Source organism: Mobula birostris, chromosome 2 (genome assembly GCF_030028105.1).
Source record: "Mobula birostris isolate sMobBir1 chromosome 2, sMobBir1.hap1, whole genome shotgun sequence".
Classification (NCBI taxonomy): Eukaryota; Metazoa; Chordata; class Chondrichthyes; order Myliobatiformes; family Myliobatidae; genus Mobula; species Mobula birostris.
Window position 1 is genome coordinate 189,535,903 of NC_092371.1, and position 12,427 is coordinate 189,548,329.

General features: G+C 40.0%; 1 protein-coding gene and 1 long non-coding RNA gene across 4 annotated transcripts in view; one reads left to right on the forward strand and one right to left on the reverse strand.

Annotated features, from left to right (window-relative positions):
- Positions 1 to 12,073, reverse strand: part of LOC140209882 (uncharacterized) — a 103,626-nt gene extending 91,553 nt beyond the window's left edge. Inside the window, exons 1-2 of the long non-coding RNA XR_011889089.1 lie at positions 11,916 to 12,073; positions 5,142 to 5,210 (exon numbers count right to left, since the gene is read on the reverse strand). This is a non-coding gene — a long non-coding RNA (uncharacterized lncRNA). The remainder of the gene's footprint in view (positions 1 to 5,141; positions 5,211 to 11,915) is intronic.
- Positions 12,074 to 12,131: 58 nt separating this feature from the next.
- Positions 12,132 to 12,427, forward strand: part of taf1b (TATA box binding protein (Tbp)-associated factor, RNA polymerase I, B) — a 122,027-nt gene continuing 121,731 nt past the window's right edge. For all 3 annotated transcript variants that reach the window (XR_011885006.1, XM_072251216.1, XM_072251217.1), the window contains exon 1: positions 12,132 to 12,197. Coding sequence is in view for 2 of the 3 variants with exons in the window: in XM_072251216.1 (XP_072107317.1) it covers positions 12,180 to 12,197 (18 nt within the window). In the remaining variant the exon portion in view is untranslated. The remainder of the gene's footprint in view (positions 12,198 to 12,427) is intronic.

Sequence of the window (12,427 nt, forward strand, 5' to 3'; positions counted from 1 at the left end):
GAGTCCAACTTTATTCTCCATTTTGATAAATGATATATTCGTAAATATTCCAACGGAAGTGGGAAGGTCATTGTTTGCAGATGACGGGGCTTTGTGGAAAAGAGGGAGAAATATTGAACATGTAGTTACGAAAATGCAAGATGGAATTAATCAGGTTGAAGAGTGGGGTGTTAGATTTTCAGTGGAGAAGACAAAAGCCATGTTCTTTACAAGGAAAAAGTTCAGGGGACTCAACTTGAATCTGTATGGAAGTAACCTGGAGAGAGTTGAAAGTTTTCGGTTTTTGGGAGTGCACTTTGACCTGAGATTAACATGGAGAGAACATATTAGATATGTAGTTAGTAAATGTAAAAATGTGATAAATGTCATGAGGTGTCTTGCTGGATTGGAATGGGGTGCTGATTTTGCATCACTGAAGTATATTTATGTAGCATTAATAAGATCAAGATTAGACTATGGAAGTATTGTATACGGGTCAGCAGCAAAATCTGTGCTGGCAGAACTGGCTATCGTGCAAGCTCGGGCTCTAAGGGTGTGCTTGGGAGCGGTTAGAACTTGCCCAGTGTGTGCACTCCAAGTTGAGGCAAATGAAATGCCATTGGGGCTGCGGCGTAAACAGCTGGAGGCCAATTACTGGATTAATTTAAGGGGGCATAGTGATAGCCATCCTACAAAAAGGGTGTTGCAGACATGCTGGGAGAAGGAGAGGTCACAAAAAGAAAGTTTTGGCTGGACAGGAGAGCAAACAGCAAAATACACGATAAAGAGTTTTGTCCAAGTGTGGTGTGGCCTGTCAGACCTTTCTGGGTATTAGAAAATCCCTCTGTAGATTTGGAATTGCTTAAGATTAAGCACAGTAATAAGACGGCAGATATACTCAGTGAATATCATAGTTATAGGGAATGTAAATATAAAAGCATACAGATTTTTACGGATGGATCAAAGGATCCAGAAACAAGTGCAACAGGGTCTGCAGGACTGAATGGCTTGTCATGAAGAGAATGTCATGGCTTTGGGCCTGCATTCACTAGAATTCAGAAGAATGAGGGATGGCCTAATGGAAACCTTTTGAATGGTATTGATAAAACGGATGTGGAGAGGATGTTTCTTATGGCTGGAGAGCCTAGGACCAGAGGACACAGCCTCGGAATAGAGCAGCATCCTTTTAGAATGGAAATGATGAGGAATTTCTTTAGCCAGAGAGTGATGAATCTGTGGAATTCGTTGCCATGGGCTGCTGTGGAGAACAACTCTTTACAAATGTTTAAGGCAGTAGTTGATAGATTCTTCATTGCTCAAGGCATGAAGGGATACAGGGAGATGGTAGGAGGTTGGGGCTGAGGGGAATAATAGATTAGCCATGATAAAATGGCAAAGCAGACTCAAATTGCCTAATTTTCCTATATCTTATGGTAAATGAACCACAGACTTAGGGCTATAATATGATCCCATTATTCAATGCAACTCTTCTGCTCTTTTCAAATTCTTACCACATCTTTTGCTGTTGCACCAGTTTTTTTGCTGTATGGTAGCTTTCTTCCCTTTATCTCAATCATGGTAAATGAGGCCTTGCTCTTGGAAATGAGGCTATCTTGGTAAATAATGGAATATATGACCATATTATTATCCTACTAAAAATATGGAAATTTGTTTCTTTATGTTTAAAATAACTTGTGCAGAATAGGCACATTTTCCTGTTGACCTGTTAACCTGCAACATGATCTACATAGCCATTTGGCAAAAGGCTTCTTAATGAGTTTGGGAGGATTTGGATTTACTACCTCCAGATTGTACTCAGGCACGCTGTTACACAACATATCAGCTGACTTCAAGGCTGCCTAAGCCTATGCTACAAATCTTGGGAAAGCAATATAATCCATGCGTCTAATGCTCAACATGCCTTCATTCTTTCATGTTGGGTCTCCTGAGAATGTTGTTTAAATGCTTTACTGACATTCCCCAAAATTAAACATAGTAATTTACATTCTGCTCCTACAAATGCATTTTTTGTCTCCATGTGTAATTGTTCCACATCTGTACCTTCTATATCGCCACTAGTGACTCTAAGACTTTATATTCATAAGATTGGATTAATTGGTGCTAATTTTTTGATTGGTGAAGGGAATTGCCATCCTTTAGTTCCTTATCAATTTTGTTTATTACTGATCAAAATTAACCCTGTTAGCTTTGCCTTGCTTCATAAGCATGCCAACTTAATTTTTAGATGTCATGAAGCTCATAACTGAAAGTAAAACTGAAGAAAGCATTTATGGGTTTTCCTTTATGCTGTTTCAGATTCATTTGCCATGCTATTAGATCTAATTTTAAAAATATAAATGAACATTATCATGGTTGATCGCTAATCTGCTAAGAGTAGAATGACTGCAAGCTTTTCTTTGACTTTGATTTTGAATCCTCTATTTCCAATCGTCAGCTCAGGTTTAAATCCAATCATTGACAGTGCCTCTTCTTCCTATTAACTTAATGCATGGGTGACTGCATTCACTTCTTCAATGCTCTCATGCTTTTTCCCACACCAGCAAAGTACTTCCTTAATTGTGGCATTCTCCAGCTCAGCAGTCAAACTGTTTGGATTGATAGATTATAAGCATTATGTAACAGGCTCACTCATACACTGTCTGATTTTCAAAAATCTGCTGAATTGTGTATTCAATGGCCAATCTGATATAATTCATTTTGCACCATAACCAAATGTTAAAATATTCTTGATATTATGACCAGTATTATTTATAGTCATAGTCATACTTTATTGATCCTGGGGGAAATTGGTTTTCATTACAGTTGCACCATAAATAATAAATAGTAATAAAACCATAAATAGTTAAATGGTAATATGTAAATTATGCCAGGAAATAAGTCCAGGACCAGCCGATTGGCTCAGGATGTCTGACCCTCCAAGGGAGGAGTTGTAAAGTTTGATGGCCACAGGCAGGAATGACTTCCTATGATGCTCTGTGCTGCATCTCGGTGGAATGAGTCTCTGGCTGAATGTACTCCTGTGCCCAACCAGTACATTATGTAGTGGATGAGAGGCATTGTCCAAGATGGCATGCAACTTGGACAGCATCCTGTTATTTCTGTTAATCAAATGGCAGTGTTCTGTTAATTATCACATCCATTTTAAGTAGGTCATACTGTTGAGGCAATGGCCTCAATACTGTAGAACAGGTAGACTGGAGATGATTGGATGTACTGCCAAATGAATGTCCCATTACAAATTACTGGATTAAAGTAAGTGGGGCACAGTTACGACAGAGGACTAGGCTCATATTATTTTTCCAAGTGTTTATGAAGCAATATTTGCAAACCATCTGTACTTTCCTAACTGTAAAATTACTGACCTTATCCATGGTACTTCACACAAAATCCTTTGGATATTCTGATTTCTTGTTCGGCACTCAAATTGGTCTTAAACACAAAGAGAAACCTTAACTTTTGCATTTGTTCCAATTTTATATTCTGAGTACGTTCTTGTACACCTAGCTGTTGGCAACATTTCCCCAGTCACATTGAAAATGGCTCCCTTCCACTGACACTGTTCATTTCCACTTTTCCCTGAGCTGTTTTCTGGATTACTCTCCATCCTGAATAAAGAATATTAATTATCTTACCACATCTTCCAATCCACCAGTTTTCTTCCTTTAAACATATTTTCAGCCCTGCCCATCTTATTTCTCTTGGTTCATGTGTTTCACGCCCCCCCCCTTCCTTTACTAATCCATTTCCTCCTCTCCTGGACATTCCAGTCTTACGTCTAAACTTCTCAGTATTTACAAGGAAGCACCTCTGTTCCATCTGCAAAATGTGGAATTTCCCAGTGTCCAATCTTTTTAATTTCTATCCTTATTCCCCTTCTGACATGTTGGTCCATGGCCTCCACATCTGCTATGATGAGTCCACTCTCAGGGTGGAGGAGTAACACTTCATATTCTGTCAAGTTAGCCTTCAACCTCATGGCAGGAACATCAATTTCTCCAACTTCCAGTAATTATTTTTCCCTTCCCTTTTCTTCAATTCCCCACTCTGGCCTCTTCCCCATTTTTCCTCATCTGCCTATCACCTCCCCTTCCTTTTCTCCCATGGTCCACTCTCCTCTCCAATTCCTTTTTCTCCAGCCCTTCGCCTTTACCACCTTCCACCTCCTTACTTAATCTACCCCTCCCCCACCCACCTGGCTTCACTTATCAACCTCTAGCTTATCCCCCCACCTCCATTCTGACCTCTTCCCCTTCCTTTCCAGTCCGGATGAATGGTCTCAGCCTGAAATGTCAACTGTTTAATTTCCTTACATGCTGCCTGACCTGCTGAGTACCTCTAGCATTTTTTGTGTGTTGCTCTGGATTTCCAGCATCTGCAGTATCTCTTGTGTTTCTGTATTTACAATTTTCTCTTTATTTTTGAAAATTCCAGATTTCATTCATTTCCCCCTATTTATACAACTCTCTAACAAGTCGTCTGTTATTTTGGTAGCTTTTACTGCCTTCTTTTAGCAGACACCTTCAACCTCTTCTGCCTTTGACCCTTTCAGGCATCTGTCTTGTTCGATTTGTCACTTCAGTGTTGGCAAATTAAAAGATCTTTATTTCCACCATTTCCCAAGGGATTGGACAAGATAGAGGCAGGAAATATTGATGCTGGGAGAGTCCAGTACCAGAGGGCATGGTTTAAGAATAAGGGGTAGGTCATTTAAGACAGAGTTGAGGAGGAACTTCTTCTCCCAGAGAGTTGTGGAGGTGTGGAACGCGCTGCCTCAGAAGGCAGTGGAGGCCAATTCTCTGGATGCTTTCAAGAAGGAGCTAGATAGGTATCTTATGGATAGGGGAATCAAGGGTTATGGGGACAAGGCAGGAACCGGGTATTGATAGTAGATGATCAGCCATGATCTCAGAATGGCAGTGGAGGCTCGAAGGGCCGAATGGTCTACTTCTGCACCTATTGTTTAATTCTAATGAAAGGTCATCAACCTGAAATGTTGACTATTTCAGTCTCCACAGATGTTGCCTGACAGGTAAAACAATTTCCACCATTTTCTGTTTAAGTTCAGATCTCCTGAACTTACAGTAGTTTGCTTTTGCATTTCTTTCCTATCCTCGGTGTTTCCATTTTTTTCTTCTCCTTACCAGCTTCATCCTTTCTTGACCTTTATCATTGTATCCCTTCCTTTCCTCCCTTTCAACGGTAACAGGTAACTAGAAAAGGAGATGCAGGAAACTAAATTGAGCAAAGTTGAAAATAAATCCACCAGTGAGAAATTATATGAAAACAGCAAACAAGACATTAACAATCAACATTATCTATGATTAGCAGAATAATGAGAAAGCAACACCACTCTGGTATGAAGGAGAACAAAGAGATATTTAGCAATTTCATAGAATTACATTGTGCAGATGATCATATGAAAACGTCTGTCATATCTTCATTAGTTACATCTTTAAAATGCAAAATATTGAAAGTGGAGGAAAATTATTATGCACAATCTGAACTTGACAGAAACAAATACTTATTATAGATAACAATGCTCTTTCACAAGTGGATATATAATGCAAAAAATAGCACCATCTGCAATACTCAGTGGTTTTATGAAGGCACTTCATTTACATTATCTCACTCAAAAAGTACAGCATGAATCCCATTTACATTATAGCTTAACATAATTTAGGAACTGGAAAGTCAATATTGACATGGGTTCTCTGACACTTCCATATTGTTTTATTTCTGGAAAATGTCCTTCCACAAGTGGTGCATGCAAAATTGATTTCAATGTTTGGATAGGTACATGGATGGTAGGGGTTTGAAGGGCTATGGTCCCAATGCAGCTCAATAGGAGTACGCAGTTTAAATAGTTCAGCACAGAACAGATGGGCCAAATGGCCTGTTTCTGTGCTGTACTTTTCTATGCCTCTATGACTGTTTTTTTAAAAAAATTAATAACTGCTGTAGAAACAAGGAAAACCTACAGCACAATACAGGCCCTTCAGCCCACAATGCTGTGCTGAACCTGTCCTTACTTTAGAAATTACCTAGGGTTACCCATAGCCCTCTATTTTTCCAAGATCCATGGGGTCTGACCAGGGTCCTATATAGCTGCAACATTACCTCTTGGCTAATAAACTCAATCCCATGGTTGATGAAGGCTAATGCACTGTATGACTTCTTAACCACAGAGTCAACCTGTGTAGCCGCTTTGAGTGTCCTATGGACATGGACCCCAAGATCCCTCTGATCCTCCACACTGCCAAGAGTCTTACCATTAATACTATATTCTGCCATCCTATTTGACCTACCAAAATGAACCACCTCACTTATCTGGGTTGAACTTTACCTGACACTTCTCTGCCTAGTTTTCCATCCTATCAGTGTCCCGCTGTAACCTCTGACAACCCTCCACACTATCCACAACACCCCCAACATTTATGTACCAGCAAGTTTACTAACACATCCCTCCAGTTCCTCATTCAGGTCATTTATAAACATCACAAACAGAAGGGGTCTCAGACCACTGGTCACCGGCCTCCATGCAGAATATGACCCATCTACAACCACTCTTTACCTTCTGTGGGCAAGCCAATTCTGAATCCACAAAGCAAGGTCCACTTGGATCCCATGCCTCCTTACTTTCTCAATAAGCCTTGCATGGGGTACCTTATCAAATGCCTTGCTGAAATCCATTTACACTACATTTATTGCTCTACCTTCAATGTGTTTAGTCTCATCCTCAAAAAATTCAATCAGGTACGACCTACCTTTGACAAAGCCAAGCTGACTATTCCTAATCGTATTATGCCTCTCCAAATATTCATAAATCCTGACTCTCAGGATCTTTTCCATCAACTTACCAACCACTGAAGTAAGACTCACTGGTCTATAATTTCCTGGACTATCTCTACTCCTCTTCTTGAATAAGGGAACAACATCTGCAACCCTCCAATCCTCCGGAACCTCTCCCATCCCCATTGATGATGCAAAGATTATCGCCAGAGGCTCAGCAATCTCCTCACTTGCCTCCCACGTTAGCCTGGGGTACATCTCATCTGGTCCCAGTGACTTATCCAACTTGATGCTTTCCAAAAGCTCCAGCACATCCTCTTCCTTAATATCTATATGCTCAAGCTTTTCAGTCGCTGTAAGTCACCCCTACAATCGCCAAGGTCCTTTTCCATAGTGAATACTGAAGTAAAGTATTCATTAAGTACCTCTGCTATCTCCTCCAGTTCCATACACACTTTTCCACTGTCACACTTGATTGGTCCTATTCTCTCATGTCTTATCCTCTTGCTCTTCACGTACTTGTAGAATGTCCTGGGGTTTTCCTTAATCCTGCCCACCAAGGCCTTTTCACGGCCCCTTCTGGCTCTCCTAATTTCATTCTTAGGCTCCTTCCTGCTAGCCTTATAATCTTTCAGATCTCTATCATTACCTAGTTTTTTAAAAATTTTTGTAAGCTTTTCTTTTCTTCTTGACTAGATTTACAACAGCCTTTATACACCACGGTTCCTGTACACTACCATCCTTTCCCTGTCTCATGGGAACATACCTATGCAGAACTCCACACAAATATCCCCTGAACATTTGCCACATTTCTGCAGTACATTTCACAAAGAAAGGTTAATGCAATTTTAGATTTTGTAACCAAAAGGATCAGAAGATAAAGGATAGAAGATTTGCCACCAGGATTCAAAGTGCTGGTTGGAACATATCTGCTAACCATCCTATACACTACAATTCTGAAATTATATACTGGTTTTGCAAGAACCACAGTGAAGAATCACCAAAATGAGATGCATATGCGAGGGTGCTCTTCATTGACTACAGCTCAACATTCAACACTATCATCCTCAGGAAACTCACCATTAAGCTCTAAGACCTGGATCTCAGTACCTCCCAGTGCAACTGGTTCCTCGATTTCCTCACTGGTGGACCCAAGTCAGTACAGATTGGCAACAACATCCCCTCCATACTTATCATCAGCACAGGTGCACCACAGGGCTGTGTGCGTGGCTCCCTGCTGTACTCTATTTCTATTTATGATTGTGTGGCTAAGTACAACTCCAACGCCGTATGTAAGTGTGCTGATGGCTCTTGTGTTGTTGGCCAAATCAAAGGTGGTGCCGAATTGGCATGTAAGAGGAAATTGAAAATCTGGTTCATGGTGCCACAACAACTTCTCACTCAATGTCAACAAAACCAAAGAACTGATTATCAACTACAGGACGAAGAAGCCAGAAACCCACAGGAGGTTCTCTAGGGGAATGGGGGTGGAGAGGGTCATTACCTTTAAACTCTTTGGTGTTAACGTATCAGAGAATCAGTACTGGAACTAGCATATGTATCACCAGAAAAAAAAGCATGACAGTACCTATAATTTCTTATAAGATTGCATAGATTTGGCATGTCACCAAAACCTGTAAAAAGCTTCTGTAGATGCACAGTGGAGATGGTCTTAACTGGTTGCATCATAGCCTGGTATGGAAACATACCAGGAATGGATAAAGCGACAGAAAGTGGTCGACACAGTCCGGTCCAGCACAGGCACAGCACTCAATCACTGAATACATCTCCAGTACATGGTGCCCAGCCACAAGAATGCAGCATCCACTATCAAGGCCATGCCCTCGTCTCTTAACAATCATCAGGCAGAAGGTACAGAAGCCTTAGTTGCTACACCACCAGGTTCAGGTACAGTTATTACCTTTCATTGACTACAGTCCTGAACTGGCATGGATAACTTCGATCACTGCTGCTCTGAACTGATTCTACGGCCTACAGGCTCACTTTCAAGGACCCTTTACAACTCATGTTCTAAGTTTTTTTTATTTTTGCACAATTTGTCACTTTCTCTGTGTATGAACAGTTTTTTGTAAATTCTATTGTTTCTTTTTTCCCTTTTAAATGTTTGCAATAAAATGAATCTGAAGGTAGTATATGGTAACAAATATACTTTGATAATAAATTTAGTTTGATCTTTGATACAGTGTACCAATGCTTATTATGTAAATACACTGACATTTCTACCCTTTCACCTCCATCAAATGTATGGGATTTAAACATCTCCATTCTTATGTCTGATATTAGCAATTACCTCAGCATAAATTAAAAACATCTTTCTCATTTTGCTTTTCAATTTCTTGACTAAACTCGACCACACTCTCTATTTGCTTCTCCCTCATGACAGAAAGAGGATCAATCAATGTCAGACAAATCTTGGTCAGAAGGTAACACTTTAAAACACTTTTCATGGTTAGAAGATGAAGATAGGTGCAGGATAAAAGCAGGGAAATCATGCTCCTACTAGAGTATGGCAAGACCACAGCAGGAGTAGCTCAAAACGATTTGTCCTGTTTATTTAAGGAACTTGACGCAACAAGACTGTCTCCCCTCGTGAAGAAACTTAGAACTAGGAGACATAGCTTCAGAGTAAGCATTTTGCACATTCATGACAAAATTGAGGAGAAAATTCTTCTCTCATGGAGTCATGAATCATTAAACATGCATATCCTAGATAATAGTGACAATTGAGTAATTGATTTTTCAAGGCCTCTGTAGATTTATTTTATAGGACGCTTAAGGGTTATGAGGAACAGCTAAAAAGTATAACTGAGGCTAATATTTGATCTGCTATGTGGCTGAGCTGACTCAAATGGCCAATACTTTTCACTGCATTCTACTTCTTAATGTGAGGCCAAAATATTTAGATCCCAAAGAAAATATAAGGTAAAGAACATAACCCTGAACTGCTCAGTCCAGATCTTCGTGACTCATTGTAGATCTAAAATACGTTTCCCCCTTATTACTAACTATTTCTCTCACGTTAAAACATGTCTATGGAATGTACACCAGTTGATTCACCTCCTTCCTCAAAAGTGAATCATTTGTGTCCCAAGGTGGTGCAGCTGTCCACTTGTCTTTTCTTATTCTTTTCAATCACCCTCTCTTATTTTTACAACCATGATGTTGTAGTAGGAAAACATCTGACCCATCAAATTCTTGTTGGCTTAATGCAGGCAAAATTAGACAGTCACATTCCCCTGCGCTGTTTCTGTCAATCTGCAAGTTCATACTCTCACTTGCCTATTCAATTTGCTTTTGAGATTATTGATTCTGTCAGCTTCCACAATGAGTTTCAGGTCATTACCTTCTACTGGGTAAGAAATTTTTGACATTTCCTACTGTATCTCTTGGCCAAAACCTTAAATGTATGCTCCCAGTCCTTGTGCATCTGGTAAAAGCATATTTTAATATTTTACTCTACATTTAAACATCACTGTTCACTGTCCTGAAAAATAAACAATTACCACAATTTCTTGTTCCTTGTTATTGAGCTTCTTTTTTTAAAAAAAAATCCAAATAGGGCCATCAATTCCACAAGCCTCACTTTTTTTTAGCCAACCAAGAATGCGAATGCTGTCAAACTCTTTCTGAAAATTCATATTGGCAAATCATTGCATATCCTTCAATGACCTTCTGTTACTTCTACAAAAGAAAAATCAGTTAGAATCCTTAACTAAATTAAACCATTCCAAGCTTTTATAGTTTTCCCCTTTTATAATTTATAGAACCACTAACATTAAATTGATTCCTTGGAACGTCCTTGCACCCTTTTTAAAAAAAAAACAAGGGTGTCGCATTCATCAGTTTTCACTCCTCTGGCACATCCCCTGTTACAAGGAAATACTGGAAGATCGTAACAAGCGCCATCGCCACAATCACTCCCCTTTGCAACCTAGGATGGAAGTCATCTGAATCAGTCAACTTGCCCACTCAGATCACAGCCAATCTTTCAATTAATTTTGCACCTCTAATGTACAAGTGCAAGTTTACTTTTACAAATATTTACAGATGTGGTATGACTTCTGATATATTATCGTACCAAACACTGCCATGAAGTGGATGTACTGTCTCCAGTGGACAGTGGATTTTCTGTCTCCAATAAAGGTAACTTGGTAACAGCAACCCATGCACACACGAGTACTGATTTTGAGGGAGTCTTTGGACATTCATCAACTTCAATTAAAAAATAGTAATGGTTGCCAATGGACATGGCAGTATGTTAACGAGCTCAAAAGACAGGAGCGGAATCGGCCAACTTGCCTTCTGTATGCAATGAAGGGTAGACAATGTATTTGAAGTCCTGAATAAAGACAGATCAGAGAAAATGTGGTTTTACACGAGAGGAGGAAGACAATGTCACCGCCAAGATACACAAGATGGTAGTACGAGGAGGTCTGATACTAGGACACAACGAATACCTTTAAGGAACATTTTTAACTAATGCCAAAATATATTTTTGACAACCACAAGTCTGCCACATGAAATCATAATTCGGAGGAAGTGGTTGGCAAATATCTGGTGAGGCTAGAAACTCCAGCAGTAAAGCTTTCCAGATCATGACAAATCATTTCTTGTGAATATGCTCAGTGTGTAGACTGATAAATTAGCGAATTCAGACAAAATTGCTTTAAAAACGTGGACTTAGGGAACGTACAGAATAGCTGCCAGCGTGAAAACAATATATAAAGGGACGAGGTGTGAGAATGGCAGCACAGGAAACAATCGGGTGAATCCTATTGCCCAAACATCGGGGTTTTCGAATGGGAAATCGCAGTTTTACTGCAGTAGCTTATACTTAAAACCCATCAGTATCTGTGCTTATATGGTTTCTATGCTTTCACGTGGTGCATTGCACCAATCTAACAAGTTAAATCTGCTAAATTTTAACAGCATTTATTGGTCAAATCTGCCTGTGTATTTCTCGACTCATTTGATCAAAGTAAATCTCAAATACGATGTATTGGTCGTTAATTGTTACGCTTAAACGGATTTTAAGACTTCGAGAGCTACTGAAATTTGTAGCCGATAAATTGCCGTAACTCAAACTTACACCTCGTAAAACTCACCAAATTGACGTTGCTAAAATAAAGAAAACACGATCTAAACATATCAGCAGCAGCTAATTAAGCGAGTAACACATCAGAACAAAAACATTATTTAAAACGAAAGACACTGGCCAAAGATTTCTGTGTTATCTCGGGCACCAAAAACTGTTCAACAAGAGTTTAGCCGGCCCCATTTCACAAACGGACAGCAAAAAACGTGTGTGCGGAGAAAGTACTCCGGGTTCACAATTGCAATCGGGGCTGAAAGGTGGAGTGCTCTCGAAGATGGATGAAGAGAATACGGTGAGCGCAGGTCTCCAGCTTTCTGAGCCCACGTGATCCCGTTCCGTCTTCCTCTCTCATTATCCGTCGTGTTCCGCATTCCTCTCTTACATCCCTTTTCACTACTTCCCCTCCTATCCCCGGGACCCTCTTCCGTTCCCTCTAAGCCTTAGTCGTCTTTTCTGTCCATTCTTCCTCTCTCCCCATACCCCACCAACACCAGTCCTTGCATTCTTCCTAACGCTCCCACC